This window comes from Larus michahellis, chromosome 23 (genome assembly GCF_964199755.1).
Source record: "Larus michahellis chromosome 23, bLarMic1.1, whole genome shotgun sequence".
NCBI classification, from domain to species: Eukaryota; Metazoa; Chordata; class Aves; order Charadriiformes; family Laridae; genus Larus; species Larus michahellis.
Genome location: NC_133918.1, coordinates 3885703 through 3902444, shown reverse-complemented (window position 1 = coordinate 3902444; position 16742 = coordinate 3885703). Strand labels below are relative to the sequence as shown.

Genomic DNA, 16742 nt, shown 5'->3' with positions numbered 1-16742 from the left:
GGGCCTGCGCGCGAGCCCGGTGGAGCCGCGCGGCGGAGCCCGCCGGGGTCTCTTAAAGGGGCCGCGCGGTGGCGGCGAGAGCAGGTAACGGGGGACCCGGGCGGGGGGCTGCTGCGGGCGGGGGACGGGGCGGGGGGGGATGTGCCGCCGGGGAAGGGCCGCGGCCGGGCTGCGGCTCCGCAGCATCCCCCCGGGGCTGTCCGCAACTCCCCTCCCCCCCGGGATGTCCCCACCAGCCCCCCGGGATGTCCCCATCGTCCCCCCACCCCGGGCGGTCAGTGTGTGTCCCTGGGCTGTCCCTGTCCCCCCCCCCGGGCTGTCCGCGTCTCCTCGCCGCGGCTGTTCCCCCCGCAGCTGACCCCATCACCCCCTCCCCGGGCTGTCCCCCTGTCCCCATCGCCCCCCCGGTCCCTCCGCCTCCCTGTGGCTCCGCACCCCGGGGCTCGGCGGGGCGGGACGGGGGACTGGGGAGGCGGCGGGGGGTGCCGCCGTGCTCCCGGTTGCAGCGGCGGGGCGTGTGTCTCCCCGCGGGGTGAGTTAGCAGATTCCCACGCGAGTCGCGCTCTGGGAGGCGGCTTCTGGAGGATCCCGGTAGTTTTGGGGGTTGTTTGATCCCGAAAAGAGCCGCTGCCCCCGGCCGGGCTGAGGCTCCCCCCGGCGCGGCAGCCCCGCAGCATCCCCCGGTCCCGGCGCCAGCCGCTTCTGTCCGCGCTCCAGCTCGGCCGTTGTCACCCCCACCCTGGCAGCCGGCGCGCTGAGACCCCCTTCGTCCCGCTGCGACGGGGGGCGGTGGCACGGCTGTCCCCGAGCCCCGGTGCCCCCTCGGAGGGGTCCTGTCCCAGGGACCCGGCTCCGGTGCCGTTCGTGTCCGGCCCCGCGGGCCGATTAGCCGGATTTCCCGGAGGGATGCTAATCCCGCGGCTGGTGCCCGCTGATCCCCACCGCGCCGGGACCCGGCTTAGCCCCGAGCGCGGGCGGAGCCGGCAGCGGGCGGCCCTCGGACCCGACCCCCCGGCGGGCGAGTCTGCAGCTTCGGCCACCAGCCCGGGGTGCTTTGCTGTCGGGCCCGGGGGCGGGTGAAGTCGCAGGAGGTGGCCGGGCGCGGGGACTCGCCGGGACGGGGCTGGAGAAGGGACGGACCGGAGCTGCCGGGACCAGCACAGCCCGGGGGCACCTGCGGGACCTGGGTGTCTGAGCTCCGGTGGCATCGAGGGGCATCCCCCTCCCAGGGTGGTGTCATGGGTGCCGGGGGTCTCACCAGAAATACCAGACCCTGCTGCTGGCCCGGCCACATCCCTCGCACGGGGAAACTGAGGCACGGGCAGGTCCCAGCTCTCCGGGGCTTGGAGCTGCTCCGGTGGCCAAGGTTTTTGGGGCGCCCGGTTGCTCCCCACACTTGGCGGGGTGAGGGAAACCCGCCCATCGCTCCTCACGCAGTGGTGACCTGGAGGGACTTGCAGAGCTTGTGCCCTATTTTGCTGCTTTTGGTTTAGAAAAGAATGAGATTTGAGGACTTAGCTCCGGAAAGGAGCTTTGCGGCAGGAATGTGGGGCTGGCTCCTGCCACACACTGCCCCCCCCTCAGCTCAGCCCTGGGCCTGGCGCTGTGCCTGGGATCAACAAGCCCCAAGCCAGAGGGAAGCAAGAGCCCCCAGCTCCGTGCTGACCCCCCCACTCTCTCCCGCAGCCGGAGCCGAGCAGGGTGCAGGGCAAGTGCCCCCCTCACCCCCGCCATGGCCGTGGGCACCCAGCTGCGGCTGCTGCTCTGGAAGAACTTCACCTACCGCCGGCGGCAGCGGGTGAGCGGGTCCCCAGGGCGGGAGGGCACCTGGAGCCACAGGGTCCTGGCGTGGGGGCAGGTGGAGCCCTGGGTGATGATGGGGACCGGAACACACGCACACACACCCCCGCCCCCAACCACCATGGGTCTCCCCCAGATCCAGCTGGCCATTGAGATCCTCTGGCCCCTCTTCCTCTTCTTCATCTTGATCTCGGTGCGGCAATCCCACCCGCCCTTCCAGCAGCACGAGTGTGAGTGTTCTGCGCCCTCTGGGGTGCCCCCCCTGTGCTCCCCCCTTGTGCAGGAGCCCTGCGTGGGCCCTGGCACTGCCCTGGGTGGCACCAGGGAAGACAAACCTGGGAGGCAGAGATGAGCCGGGGGTTCGCTGGCATCTCCCCGCTACGGCTTGTGTGTGACCATGGGGGTCCCGTGCTGTCCCCCCTGGACCCGTCTCTCCCGCAGGCCACTTCCCCAACAAGGCGCTGCCCTCGGCCGGGACCCTGCCCTGGCTCCAGGGCATCATCTGCAACATGAACAACCCCTGCTTTCGGCACCCCACGGCGGGAGAGGCCCCCGGCGTAGTGGGCAACTTCGAGGGCTCCATGTGAGCGGCGGAGGGTGGGGGTCTGTGGGGCCCACCCGGGCAGCGGGGCTGGGGTCTCACTGCCCACCCCGCGCCCCCGCAGCATCTCTCGTCTCCTGACCGAAGCCCGGCAAGTCCTGCTCCGCACCAACGGGCAGCGGCTCCTGAGCAGCTTCTCCCAGCTCCTGCCCGTCCTGCGCCGGCTCCGGGGGAGTGGGGCTCAGCAGAGGGGTGAGCACCGGGGACGGGGGGGGGTGGGGGGAGCGAGACACCTCCCCCCCTCGCCGTGGCTGACCCTTCCTCCCCCCCAGCCCGGCCGGTGAGGGATTACCTGAGGGAGAACGAGACCTTCTCGCGGTTCCTCCGGACCAACACGTCTCTGCCGCCGGCGCTGGTGGACGAGCTGATGGGGGCTCAGCTCAGCCCCCGCATCGTGAGTGTTGGCGCGGGCCCCGCTCCCGCTGCCCGTGGTTCCAGTGCCCGCGGCATGACCGACCCTCTTCCCCCCCACCCCGCCCCAGTTCTCCTTGGCGAGCACCCACCTCCCGCTGAAGGCCGTGGTCTGCAACGCTTCGGAGCTGGGGGGCTTCCTGGTGGGGGACAGCCAGAGCCTGCAGCGAGGGCTCTGCGCCCTGCCCGGCCCCCAGCTCCGCGCCATGGAGGGCTCCTTCTTCTCCCAGCTCGACCTCCCCCGGCTCCTGGTGGTAAGCCCCCGCACCCACTATAGAATCATAGACTGGTTTGGGTTGGAAGGGACCTTAAAGGTCATCTAATTCCAACCCCCCCTGCCATGGGCAATGACACCTCCCACTAGCCCAGGTTGCCCAAAGCCCCATCCAGCCTGGCTAGGCTGGGTGCTGAAAGGCGCTGGGGCAGAAATCCCCCCCCAACTAAAAGGGGCTGTGACCCCCTTCCCCTGCCCCCCCCGCCCCCCCCCACCTTGCAGGAACAGCTGAGCTCGGAGGCGGGCGGCATCACCGGCACCGTGGAAGCCTTGGGCACCTTCCTGCGGGATGCAGCAGCCCTGATGGAGGAGGTAGCTCCCCCCCGCCCCACCACCACCCCCCCTCTGCACCCCAGGGTGTCCCTGGGTTTCCCTGTCCCCCACAGCCCCACTTTGCTCCCCCCAGGTCTCCGCTATGACCAGCCTCGCTGAGCTGCGGCGGGAGCTCGGGGCGCTGATGGCCACCAACGCCAGCTCTGCTGGCGTTGGTGGCCATCAGCGCCCCGAGCTCCCGCCGCAGCTTGCCTCAGGTGCCTTTGGGACCCTGTCACGCATCGCCTGCGGGCACCCCGAGGGTGGGGGGCTCAGGATCCCTTCCCTCAACTGGTACGAGGACAACGACGTCAAAGCCTTCCTGGACCGCAACAGCTCGGAGAGGAGAACCAAGACCCCGGGCAACACTAGTAGTGAGCGGGCTGGGCTGTAGGGAAGGTTTGGGTGGCCAGTTGCAGGGTGGGGGGGGGACACGATGGCGAGGACTCCTCTTTGCCCGCCCCCCCCCCCCCAAACCCCAGGTCCCTTCTGCCGTGAGCTGGTGCGCAGCATGGAGTCCAGCCCCCTTTCGCAGATCTTCTGGAAGGGGATCAAGCCCCTCTTCATGGGGAAGATCCTGTACACGCCGCCCGGTCCCGGCCCCGACAGCATCATGGCCGAGGTACGCAGAGGGGGGCTGTGGGGGGCTTGGAGCGGGGGGCGGTCTCACCCCGGCCCTACCTCACCCCCCCTCCTCCTGCAGGTGAACCGGACCTTCCGGGAACTGGCGGTGCTGGGGGAGATGGGGGGTGCCTGGCGGGAGCTGGGACCCCGCATCTACACCTTCCTCAACAGCAGCCTGGAAATGCAGGTCCTCCGGGTGCGTGACCCCCATCGGGAACCAGGGTGCGGGATGGGGGCTGCGGGGCGGGGGGGGGCGGTCCTGGCTGGGAGCAGGGTGGGCTGCATCACCCCGCGGTACCCTGGGGTTTTTGCAGGATCTGCTGCTGGCCCCGGGGACAACCCAGCTCCTGGACGGATTCCTTAACGGCACCTCCTGGAAGCTGCCGGCACTGGCCGGGTTCCTGGGGGGGCCGGCGGCGGGGCCGGGGCTCAGCTGGCAGGAGGTGTACGCCGACGCCGACGCGGTCCTGAGCACGCTGTCGCAGTTCATGGAGGTACGTGTCACCCCGTCTGCCCCGGGGGGGCTGGCTCCCCGAGCCCCGCTGAGCCCTGCCTGCCCTGCCTGCAGTGTGTCTGCCTGGACAAGATCGAGGCGGTGGCCACCGAGGAGCAGCTGGTGGCCCGGGCCCTGGAGCTGCTGGAGGAGCAGCAGTTCTGGGCAGCTGTGGTCTTCCAGCCCGCCACCAACGCCACGGCCCCCTCCCTGCCCCCCCACGTCCGCTACAAGATCCGCATGGACATCGACGACGTCACCAGGACCAACAAGATCAAGGACAGGTCGGGGGACACTCACACTTTCGGTCCCCATGGTCCCTGAGCACCCTGTGCCCGCTGTGGCGGGGGGGTCCCCCCTCCCAGCGCCATGCTCTGCCCCCAGGTTTTGGGACCCGGGCCCCGCGGCCGACCCCTTCAGCGACCTGCGCTACGTGTGGGGGGGGTTCGTCTACGTGCAGGACCTGGTGGAGCAGGCGGTGGTGCGGGTACAGACCGGGGCTGCCCCGCGCACGGGGGTCTACGTCCAGCAGATGCCCTACCCCTGCTACGTGGACGATGTGTGAGTGGATGGCAAGGGGTGGCCCCCCTCACCGGGACCCTCAAGAGACGCACTGCTGCGGGGGACGGGGCCGAGGACGCTGCAGCATCGCTGCCCTGGGGAGGTGACACAGGGCTGGGCCATGGCCCAGGAGGGAGGTCATCCTCCCCCTCTGCTCTGCCCTGGGGAGGCCCCCTCTGGAGCGCTGGGTCCAGTTCTGGGCTCCCCGGTTCCAGAAGGACAGGGAACTGCTGGAGAGGGGACAGCAAAGGGCTGCCAAGATGCTGAGGGCACTGGAACACCTCTCTGAGGAGGAAAGGCTGAGGGATTTGGGGCTTTTTAGTCTTAGATCTTTAGATCTTCTCAACGCTGATAAATACTGAAAGGGGGGGTGTCAGGAGGATGGGGCCAGGCTCTTCTCAGTGGTGCCCGGGGCCAGGACAAGGGGTAACGGGCACAAACTTGCCCATGGGAAGTTCCATCTCAAGACGAGGAGGAACTTCTTTGCTGTGAGGGTGGCAGAGCCCTGGCACAGGCTGCCCAGAGAGGTGGGGGAGTCTCCGTCTCTGGAGACATCCCAACCCCGCCTGGACGCGTTCCTGTGCCCCCTGCTGTGGGTGACCCTGCTGTGGCCGGGGGTTGGAGGAGATGGTCTCCAGAGGTGCCTTCCCACCCCAAGCTTCTCTGATTCTGTGTCCCCTGCCTGGTGGTGGCCCTGGGGTGCCAGGCTGGGGGTGGAAGGGCTGGTGCCATCTCCCCCAGGTTCCTGCGGGTGCTGAACCGCTCGCTGCCCCTCTTCATGACGCTGGCCTGGATCTACTCGGTGGCCATGATCATCAAGGGGGTGGTGCACGAGAAGGAGACGCGGCTCAAGGAGACCATGAAGACCATGGGGCTGAGCAGCGGGATCCTCTGGCTCAGCTGGTTCCTCAGCAGCTTCATCCCCTTCCTCCTCAGCTCTGCCCTCCTCGTCCTCATCCTCAAGGCAGGTTGCAGGGCACAGGGGACAGTGTGGGTGACACAGGGAGCGTTGGAGCTGGGAGCCAGCACAGGGCGGCTCCGCAGGCTCCAACCTGCCTCCATCCGCAGCTGGGAAACATCCTGCCCTACAGCGACCCGGCCGTCATCTTCCTCTTCCTCGGCACCTTCTCGGTGGCCACCATCAGCCAGTGCTTCCTCATCAGCACCTTCTTCCCCCGTGCCAACCTGGCCTCGGCGTGCGGCGGCATCATCTACTTCTCCCTCTACCTGCCCTACGTGCTGTGCGTCGCCTGGCGCGACCACATCACCTTCCCACTCCGCGTCCTCGTGGTGAGCGGCCATGGCTGCCCCCTCCCTGGTGCCACCCCGGGCCCCCAAAGTCGGGGGTCTTTGGGCTGAACCCCCCCCCCCGCCCCAACCCGGGCTGGTCTTTCTGCCCACGCTGCCGTTCTTGCCGCCACCAGAGCCTGCTGTCGCCGGTGGCCTTCGGCTTCGGCTGCGAGTACTTCTCCCTCTACGAGGAGCAAGGGGTGGGCATCCAGTGGCACAACCTGGGCACCAGCCCCGTGCCGGGAGACCCCTACAACTTCGCCACGGCCATGGGGCTGCTGCTGCTGGACGCCGGCCTCTATGGCCTGGCCACCTGGTACCTCGAGGGCGTCTTCCCAGGTGAGTGCAGCCCCCCCAGTCCCCGGCAGCCCCCCCAACCCCAGCCCCGCTCAGCCCCTCATCTGCTGCAGGTCAATATGGGATTCCCAAGCCCTGGAATTTCCCCTTCCTGAAGAGCTACTGGCTTGGAGAGCCGTCCTCAGCCGGGCACCCTCCGTACCCCACCAGCCCCCTCTCTGCACCCCAAGGTGAGCCCTTGCCCACCCTGGAGCCACACGGCTGAGGGCTGGTGGCCACAGAGCTGGGCTGGAGCCTTCCCACCCGGGCTTTGCCCCCCGGTGAGGGGTCCTGCCTGGGATGTGACCCCCCGGTGGCTTCCAGTGCTGGTGGAGGAGCCGCCTGCCCAGCTCCAGCCCGGCGTCTCCATCCGCAACCTGGTGAAGATTTACCGCAGCAGCAGCCGCGTGGCCGTCAACGGGCTGAGCCTGGACTTCTACGAGGGGCAGATCACCTCCTTCCTGGGCCACAACGGGGCCGGCAAGACCACCACCATGTGAGCTGGGGGGGCCACGGTGGGGCCAAGAGCTGAGCCTGGCTCTACCCCGGTGCTGCCACGTTCCCATCCCGTCTGCCCCAACCTGGGTCCCCGCGAGGCCGGGCGCTGAGCACCCCGCATAGAACGGGGCACCCCAGCCCCAAGCCCCGCTGGTCCTGCTCTCCGTGACCCCCTTTCCCCACTGGTCCCCCCACCTCCAGGTCCATCCTGACTGGCCTCCTGCCCCCCACTGCCGGCACTGCCTATATCCTGGGCTGGGACATCCGCTCCGATATCGACAGTATCCGCAAAACCATGGGGATGTGTCCCCAGCACAACGTGCTCTTCGACATGTAGGCAGGGGCGGAGGGGGTGGCAGGGAGCGGTGCCGGGGGGGTGGCATGGGTCGGGCTGCCCCCCTCACACCTCACCCCTGCCCGCCCCAGCCTGACGGTAGAGGAGCACGTCTGGTTCTACGGGCGGCTGAAGGGGCTGTCGGAGGAGCAGGTGAAGGCAGAGATGGAGCAGCTCATCCAGGACACGGGGCTGCCCCACAAGCGCCGGGAGCAGACCAGGAACCTCTCGGGTGCGTGGTGGGGGGCAGGACCGGCACCCGAGCGGGGGTCCGTGGCCTCGGCACCCCCCCCACCACCCCCCCCCGCCAATGCCGTCCCTGCTGCCCCGTAGGGGGGATGCAGCGGAAGCTCTCGGTGGCCATCGCCTTCGTGGGTGGCTCCCGCGTGGTCATCCTGGACGAGCCCACGGCCGGCGTCGACCCCTACTCCCGCCGCAGCATCTGGGAGCTGCTGCTCAAGTACCGCAAAGGTCAGGGCTGGGGGGGGACGGGGGGACCCCCACTTCTCCCTGCGAGCGTCTGAGCCCCCCCCAGCCCTGGAGAACCAGCAGCAGGGCCCCTGGGACGGGCAGGGAGAGGTGCTGGTGGGGAGATGCCCACAAAGTGGGGGGTCAAGCGAGGGGGTCCACGCCGCTGCCTGCCCCCAGGCCGCACCATCATCCTCTCCACCCACTACATGGACGAGGCGGAGCTGCTGGGGGACCGCACCGCCATCATCTCGCAGGGCCGGCTCTGCTGCTGCGGGTCCCCCCTCTTCCTCAAGGCCAGGCTGGGCACCGGTTACCACCTCACCCTGGTGAAAAGGGAGCAGGTTGGGACGGGCGGCAGCACCAGCACCGGCCCCGGCACCACCAAAAAGGTGGGTCCCTCGGCCCCGCCGAGCATCGGCCAAGAGGGCGGCCGGTGCCTCTGTCCCGGGGAGCACCGAGCCCCAGGCTTGGGGCCGGATCCTGCTGCAGGGTGCCAGGATCCGGCCGCCCTTTCCCGCAGGACAGCAGCGACTCGGAGCAGAGCAGTGACACGGGTCTGGGCAGCGAGGCCAGCGCCGTGGGTGAGGGTCCTGTGCCTCCCTGCGCCACCAGCACGGTGTCACCCCTCCCCGGGTGCTCCCCATGCATCCCCCATCAGCTGGGGTGGGGGGCGTGGGTGCATTCAGCCCTACAACCTGCCTTCTGCCAGCTCTTGGCCCCCCTGCACTGGTGGGGATCCTTGCAGCACCCCCCCCAGGGGACCCCCAGACAGGGGCGCAGGGCACGTGCCAGCTTTGGCCAGCTCTTGTGCTGGCCACCAGCTCCTGCCCCAGGTTTCCAGCCCTCCCCGCCCCCCCAGATGTGGCCCAGCTGTCAGCGCTGATCCAGAAGCTGGTCCCCGGCTCCCGGCTGGTGGAAGACATCGGGCACGAGGTGCTTTTCGTCCTGCCCTACAGCGGGGCCAAGGACGGGGCCTTCGGGGATCTCTTCCGTGAGCTGGACGCCCGCCTGGGGGAACTGGGCATCTCCAGCTACGGCATCTCCGACACCACCCTGGAAGAGGTACCCGGAGGAGCTGTAGCTCCCGAGCTGCCCACCCTCCCTGGAGCTCTGCCGGGGACTGCCCGCGGTCTGGGGGATTTGCCTCGCCGGGGCAGTGGGGGCTGGTGGCCGTATTTAATGCTAAACCCCTCCCGCCCTCAGATCTTTCTGAAGGTGGCCCAGGACACGGGGCTGGACACAGACATGGCAGGTAAAATGCCTCGGTGCTGGCTGGAGCTGAGCTTCAAGGTGCAGGGGGGGGTCGGAGGGGGGATGCTCAGCAGCCCGGAGCAGAGGGATGCAGGTGTCCCCAGCACCCCCTGTGGCCCTCGCCCTTCCCAGGGCCCCCGCTGGGAGGACCCATGGGTGCAGGGGGGTGTCACAGGCTCTGGCCCCAGTCCCACCTTGGTGCCCTCACCCCGGTTTTGTCAGGCACCAGGAGCGGAGCAGCCCCCGGCGAGGGGGGGGATGCGGAAGCAGCCGACGGGGAGCTGGGTAAGGAGTGGGGGGAGCTGGGACCTGGGACCCCCGAGCTGCCCAGCCCCTGCTGCTGGGTGCCCCCCCCCCCAACCTCCACCCCCCAGGCTGGGGCTGTGCCATGTGTCTCTCTGGGCACGTCCAGCCGAGCAGGCATCCTTTCCCCACACACATCCCTGCGGACACGCATCCCTGCAGGCAGGCAGCGGGCAGGGGGAGGCTCAGGGATGCTCCGTGCAGCATCGCTGCCCCCCAGCCTCGGGGTGTCCCCCCAGGGTGTCAGGGAGGGCAAGGAGCAGGGATGGTTGTGGGTTTGGGGGAGCCCGGCTCCGTGCAGGGGTTGGGACGGGACACAAAATCCCAGGGGATGTATCCAGGCCCCCTTCTCCTGGAGACGGGGCTGGCGTGGGGGCTGTCGCAGGAGTCTGGGGGGGGCTGTGATAGTCTGGGGAGATGGCTCTGCCCTGGGTTGTGCTGCCCCGGCCGGGCAGGGGCCAGCGTGGCTATAACCCCTCTTTCCTCTCCTTTACACTGAGCCCGAGGAGCCCGGCGAGGTAGGAGCGGGGGTCTGGGGGGGCTGGAGGGCTCCTGTCGCGTCCCCGCATGCAGTGCCCCATCCCTGCTGGGGTGGGGGGACACCTCTGCCCTCACCCCATCCCCCCCCACGCTCCCGGCCGAGCCCCTGCCCCTCGCCGCTGGCTCTGCTGAGGCCGGACCCATCTTTGCCCTCGCAGCGGAGGAGTCCCGAGAGACTGACCTGCTGCGGGGGGGTCCCGGGCAGGCCTGGCGCAGGGTGAGGGGCTGGGCGCTCACTCGCCAGCAGCTCCGCGCGCTCTTCATCAAGAGGATGCTCCACGCCCGGCGTAGCACCCGCTGCTTCTTCGCGCAGGTACGGCAGGGGGACGGGGGACAGGAGGGTGGGGAGGCGATGGGACGGGGGGTGCAGAGCCAGTTCTGACCCCCGGCCCCCCCCCACCCTCGCCGGCAGATCGTCCTGCCCGCCGTCTTCGTCTGCATCGCGCTGCTCTTCAGCCTCATCGTGCCGCCCTTCGGGAAGTACCCGCCGCTGCGCCTCCAGCCCTGGATGTACGGGCAGCAGTTCACCTTCTTCAGGTGTGTCCCATCCCTCTGTCCCCCCCCACGTCCCCTGTCCCCGTGTCCCCCGCTGCCACCGGCTCATTCCCACATCTCCCGGCAGCAACGACGCCCCGGGGGACCCCGACACGGCTCGGCTGCTGGACGCGCTCCTGGCCGAGCCGGGCTTCGGCACCGAGTGCATGAAGGATGCTGGGGAGACGTGAGTGCCTGCGGGACCGGGGGGGCTGGGAGGGGGCGGCTGGGGGCAAGTAGGCATCCCCCCATCCCCCCAGCCGGTGCCATGCCGCTGGACCCCCCCCCCCGCCATCCCCACAGTGTGGGGGTAGGTCCCCATGGCCCTGGCTCACACCAGGCTGGTAACGGGGGTCTCTCTCCCCCGGCGGTGCCGGCTGCCCAGGACGGGGCCGTGCCCCCCAGCTTCCCACCCCGACGGCTTCTCCGCCCCCCCGGCCCCCCCAGCCCTGCTGAAAGTGCTGCGGCGTGGGAACTGGACGCAGGCTGAGCCGTCCCCCCCGTGCCGGTGCAGCGGGCCGGGGGCTCGCAGGATGCTGCCCGACTGCCCCGAGGGGGCCGGGGGGCTCCCGCCGCCCCAGGTAACCCCCAGCCTGCAGCGGGGCTGGCCCTGGGACACCGGCGCTGCTGGGGGCGGGTGCGAGCCATGCTCCGGGGCCATATGTACGTCCAGCCCCCAGCCCGTCTGTCTGTCCCCGTCCCCCCAGGTGCGAAGGGGCACGGGCGACATCCTGCAGAACCTGACGGGCAGGAACATCTCCGACTACCTGGTGAAGACCTACCCCCAGATCATCCGCCAGGAGTGAGTGCTGGGGCACCCTGGGGACACCGAGGGGACACGGCGGGGGGGGGACGTGGCAGGGCTTTGGCACAGGCCGGCAGCAGGGAGGGACGCTGGGGACCAAACCCAGCCAGGGCTGGAGGCAGCGAGGGCACCGCAGGGTAAGGGGGAGCTGCTGGGGGGCTCGTGGCCAGGCGGGCGCTGCCATAACGTCACCTCGGGGTATTTCACCCCGTTTCTTTCAGGCTGAGGAACAAGAAGTGGGTGAATGAGCAGAGGTGAGCCTGGGGGGCAAACGGGGTCTCACGCAGATCTTGGCGGGGGGCAGGAGATCCTTTGCGGGGTCAGGCAGAGCCTGAGCCATCCGTGGGCAGAGTCCTCCTCTGGGCAGCCTCAGCCCTTCCCTGCGCGCCCCTCACCGCGGCGTCTGGGCGAGCGGGGTGCCCAGGGCAGGGTGGAGGGGCCGGGAGGGATTCCATGGGATGACAGGTTTGTAAGTATCCCCCCATCCCTGCAGGTACGGCGGCTTTTCCCTGGGCGCCGGCGGCTCCCAGGCCCTGCCGTCAGCGTTGGAGGTGGACGAGGCGGTGTTGGAGCTCCGGGCACTCTTCAACATCACCCCGGTACGGCCGGGGCTCGGCTCCCCCAGCTCGGCTCCGGCCTCCCGGCGCTGGGAGGGCTCTGGCCTGTGCCTGCTCCTCACCCCGTGTTCCCGCACCCAGGGCAGCCCCTCGGATCGGCTCCTGCGCAACCTCAGCCGCTTCATCGAGGGTTTGGACGCTCGCAGGAACATCAAGGTGCGCACGGCCCCGGGGTGGGGGGTCCCACAGGGGCGAGAGCCAGGCGGCAGCAGGGACGTGACACCCGTGTCCCCATCCATGGCTGGAGCAGCTTGAGAAGAGCTGATCCCGGTGGGGCCGGGGGGAGCGGGAGCCCCTCGGGGTGCTGTGGGTGCAGCGCCGGGGCGGGATGGGGGGCTCTGAGTCGCCGGGCTCCCCGGGGCTGCAGGTCTGGTTCAACAACAAGGGCTGGCACGCCATGGTGGCCTTCGTCAACGTGGCCAGCAACGGGCTGCTGCGCGCCCGGCTGCCCGCCGGGACCGACCCCGCACTCTACGGCATCACGGCCACCAACCACCCCCTCAACCTCACCAAGGAGCAGCTCTCGGAGGCCGCCCTGTGAGTGTCGGGGACAGGGGTCCCCCGGGGTCCCCCGCTGGGCTGGCCCCGGCTGAGCCCTCCCTTCTGCGGCAGGATGGCCACCTCGGTGGACGTGCTGGTCTCCATCTGCGTGATCTTCGCCATGTCCTTCGTCCCGGCCAGTTTCGTGCTCTTCCTCATCGAGGAGCGGGTCAGCAAAGCCAAGCACCTGCAGTTCGTCAGCGGGATGAAGCCCGTCACCTACTGGCTGGGCAACTTCGCCTGGGACATGGTGCGGGACAGGCACGGGGACGGGGTACAGCTCCGGGGGGCCAGGTCCTGTTTGTGACCCCCTTCCCGGCTTCTCCGTGCCCACAGTGCAACTACCTGGTCCCTGCGCTGCTGGTCATCCTCATCTTCCTCTGCTTCCAGCAGAAGTCCTACGTGTCCTCCGCCAACCTGCCCTCCCTGGTGCTGCTGCTGCTGCTCTACGGGTGAAGGGCCGGTGGAACCCCCCCCCCGGGGCTGGACCCCGAGGAAGGAGGGGTTTAGGGGGCTCTGAGCGGGGCTGGGGACAGCCCTGGCTCAGGGGGTCCTGGTGACGGGGTGGGGTGGGTGCTGGCTCTCCCCATTGTGCCCCCAGCGACGGGAGGTGCACCTCGGCCAGCCGCTGTCTCTCTGCCCCTCCAGCTGGTCCATCACCCCCCTGATGTACCCGGCCTCCTTCCTCTTCAGCATCCCCAGCACCGCCTACGTGGCCCTCACCTGCATCAACCTCTTCATCGGCATCAACGGCAGCGTGGCCACCTTCGTGCTGGAGCTGTTCGTGGACCAGGTGAGCCCCCGGGTTGTCCCGGACCCCTCTCACGTCCCCGCGGAGGTGGCACCAGCTCCCCCACCCCTCTCCTCGCCTCCCCGGCAGAACCTCAACGACATCAACCGCGTCCTGAAGAAAGTTTTCCTCATCTTCCCCCACTTCTGCCTGGGCCGAGGCCTCATCGACATGGTGAAGAACCAGGCGATGGCCGACGCTTTCGAGAGGTTCGGTGAGTCCGGGGGCTTCGGGGCTGCTCCCGCTCCCCAAAGCCTGGTCAACGCGGGGGCCCTCCCAGGTGTCCCCCCACTCCTACAGCCCCTCTCACCACTCGCAGGGGACAAGCACTTCGTGTCCCCCCTGTCCTGGGATCTGGTGGGGAAGAACATGTTCGCCATGGCCATTGAGGGGGTCCTCTTCTTCCTCTTCACCCTCCTGCTGCAATACCGCTTCTTCCTGCGGCTGGGGTGAGGACCAGCCATGGGGCGGCCGTGGGGCGGCCGTGGGGTGGGCAGCCCTGGAAATGCCCCTGCCGCTCTTGCCCCCCCACCAGGCCACGGGCTCTGCAGCTGCCCTCGCTGGGGGAGGAGGACGAGGACGTGGCGCGGGAGCGGGCGAGGGTGGGCAGCACCCCCCGGCACGGCCACCTCCTGCTGCTGAAGGACCTGACCAAGGTGCGTTGCCGCGGGGCCGGACCCTGCCCCGGTGCTTGCCGTGGGGGTCCAGCCTCCCCCGGAGCCCCCGGTCCCGCTGGCGGGTGATGGGTGGGGGGCACCCAACGCCACCTCGGCTCTGCCGCCCAGGTCTACCGGCGCAGGAGGGCTCCGGCAGTGGACCGGCTCTGCGTGGCCATCCCCCCCGGGGAGGTGAGTGACGGACAGATGGACAGACAGACAGGGACGGAGCTGCCATGTCCCCGCGGAGGTGGCACCAGCTCCCCCACCCCTCTCCACGGGTCCCCTCTGCACCCCACAGTGCTTCGGCCTCCTGGGGGTGAACGGCGCGGGGAAGACCTCCACCTTCAAGATGCTGACGGGGGACACGGAGGTGACGCTGGGGGAAGCCTGGCTGAAGGGGCACAGGTGGGTGAGGCAGAGTGACCCCGTGTCCGACTTGCTGCTCTCCTTGTCCCCACTTCGTCCCCGTCCCCACCCTGTGCTCCTCCTCGCCCTCGTCCCTGCAGCGTGCTCGCGCTCGGCGTCTTCCTCATCCTCATCCCTGCGGCGTGCGCATCCCTGTTCCCGCAGTGTCCTCAGCCTCGTCCCTGTCCCCGGAGCTTGTCCCCGTCCCCGCCGCGCGCTCAGCCGTGTCCCCGTCCCCGCAGCGTGCTCACCGACCTGCAGTCCGTCCACCAGCACATGGGTTACTGCCCCCAGTTCGACGCCATCACGGACCTGCTGACGGGCCGGGAGCACCTGGAGTTTTACAGCCGCCTGCGCGGCGTCCCGGAGGAGGAGACCCCCAAGGTAGGGCCCGTTCCCCGGCCCCCCAAGCCCAGGGGACCCCCATCCTCATCCCCCCCGCGTCTCCCGCAGGTGGCCCAGTGGGGCATCGCCAAGCTGGGGCTGGAGTCGCACGCGGAGCGGCCGGCGGGCAAGTACAGCGGGGGCAACAAGCGGAAGCTCTCCACGGCCATAGCCCTCCTCGGCTCCCCCCCCGTCGTCTTCCTGGTGAGTGGGGGCAGTGCGGGGGGGGGGGTCCCACGGCAGTACCAGGCCATGCCTGGGCTGACGCCGCCGCCACCGGGGCTGTCGCAGGATGAACCCACGACGGGGATGGACCCGCGCGCCCGGCGATTCCTGTGGGACTGCATCCTCAGCGTCATCCGGGAGGGCAGGTCCGTGGTGCTCACGTCCCACAGGTGAGCCCCCGCCCCAGGGTCCGCGGCACCCCCGGAGGGCAGCACCCCTCTGCCCCACAGAGCACCCCTGGAGGGAAGCATCCCTTACCCCCACAGCACCCCCGGAGAGCAGCACCCCTCTGCCCCCATGGCATCTCCTAAGGGGAGAACCCCTCTGCCCCCATGGCACCCCCGGATGGCAGCACCCCTCTGCCCCCATCGCACCCCTGAGGGGAGGACCCCTCTGCCCCACAGAGTTCCCCCAGAGGGAAGCATCCCTCTGCCCCCATGGCACCCCGGAGGGCAGCACCCCTCTGCCCCACAGGGTCTCATGGTTTTCCTTCCCTACCCCCCGGCAGCATGGAGGAGTGCGAGGCGCTGTGCACCAGGATGGCCATCATGGTCAACGGCCGGTTCCGCTGCCTGGGCAGCGTCCAGCACCTCAAGAACAGGTAAAATGGCCGCGGGGCTCAGGGAGGGCTCCGGTGGCGAGGGGCGGCCATCCCTGTGGGGGACTGGGACACAGACGGTCCCTGCAGCAATGTCCCCCATGTCCCCCGCAGGTTTGGGGACGGCTACACGGTGGTGGTGCGGGTCGGTGGCCCGGGGCCGGAGCTGGTGGAGAGCCTGATGCTGCGCCGGTTCCCCGGCATCGTGCTGAAGGAGCGGCACGGGGGGCTGCTGCAGTTCCAGCTCCCCTCCCGCGCCGGCTCCTTGGCCAGCGTCTTCAGCGTCCTGGCAGCCCACCGCGGCCCCTGCCACATCGAGGACTACTCCGTGTCCCAGACCACCCTCGACCAGGTGACGGGGGACGTGGGGCGCAAGGGCACGGGGGACAGGGTCCCGCCGGTGCTGCCCCTCACCCTGCCCCCTCCCCGCAGGTCTTCGTGCACTTTGCCAGGGAGCAGACCGACGAGGACCCTGGGGGGGCTGCGGCCCCAGGGCAGGATGCGGCCCCCAGCCCTGGGAAGGGGCTTACGTCATTTCTAGAGGATGACAGCTACCAGGAGACCACTGTCTGAGTGGGGACACGCTGCCCCACGGACCCCTTCCCCAGCCGTCACTGCAGCACGCTGTCCCCCCCCCCGAGACCCCCAGATCTGCACAGGGGGGTCGGCCACATCCTGCCCGCCGTCATCCCCGTGGGATGTTCCGGGTGCAGGGGAGGGTGAGAGCAGCAGGGCAGGGCTGGCCCCAGCTCCCTCTCAGTGGGCTGTACCCTCCGGAGGGCTGAGTTGGATGTGGGGGGCTGCCCTGGGCCTGGGCAAAGGGGCTGGGGCTGGCCCTGAGCCCCCGACTGCGCAGAGCTGAGCCTGCTGTAAACGAGCAATTAAATAAAGACCCAAGGTACTGCCCGGGGGGCTCATTGCCCTCGCACCGCTGCAGCCCCACTGGGGGACACGGGGCAAGGGGGCAACAGTGGGATGGGGGCACAGAGCAGTCAGCCCCTTCCCTGCCCTGCGGCCACCCCACAGCCCCTTCCATGTGACTCCCTGAGTGGCTGAAGGTCAGCCAGGGTCTTCCTCACCCTGGGT

At 69.8% G+C, this 16742-nt stretch overlaps 1 protein-coding gene across 1 annotated transcript; it reads left to right on the top strand.

Annotated features, from left to right (window-relative positions):
* Positions 1-22: 22 nt before the first annotated feature.
* On the top strand, positions 23-16582 carry ABCA7 (ATP binding cassette subfamily A member 7). Its single transcript, XM_074565515.1, has 51 exons — positions 23-84; positions 1687-1798; positions 1937-2030; positions 2242-2383; positions 2466-2593; positions 2674-2795; positions 2884-3066; positions 3309-3398; positions 3493-3574; positions 3617-3772; positions 3881-4020; positions 4102-4218; positions 4337-4516; positions 4591-4799; positions 4900-5076; positions 5818-6040; positions 6145-6366; positions 6501-6705; positions 6777-6893; positions 7027-7198; positions 7402-7533; positions 7627-7766; positions 7868-8005; positions 8183-8394; positions 8526-8586; positions 8865-9067; positions 9209-9257; positions 9479-9541; positions 10258-10412; positions 10512-10636; positions 10722-10820; positions 11019-11214; positions 11341-11435; positions 11660-11692; positions 11932-12037; positions 12137-12211; positions 12423-12592; positions 12668-12845; positions 12932-13047; positions 13244-13388; positions 13476-13599; positions 13705-13834; positions 13921-14041; positions 14171-14233; positions 14343-14449; positions 14692-14833; positions 14903-15037; positions 15125-15228; positions 15567-15659; positions 15771-16008; positions 16089-16582. Exons 2-51 carry the CDS (start codon positions 1733-1735, stop codon positions 16227-16229), a joined length of 6714 nt encoding a protein of 2237 aa, XP_074421616.1. The 5' UTR covers positions 23-84; positions 1687-1732; the 3' UTR covers positions 16230-16582.
* The last annotated feature ends 160 nt before the right edge of the window (positions 16583-16742 follow it).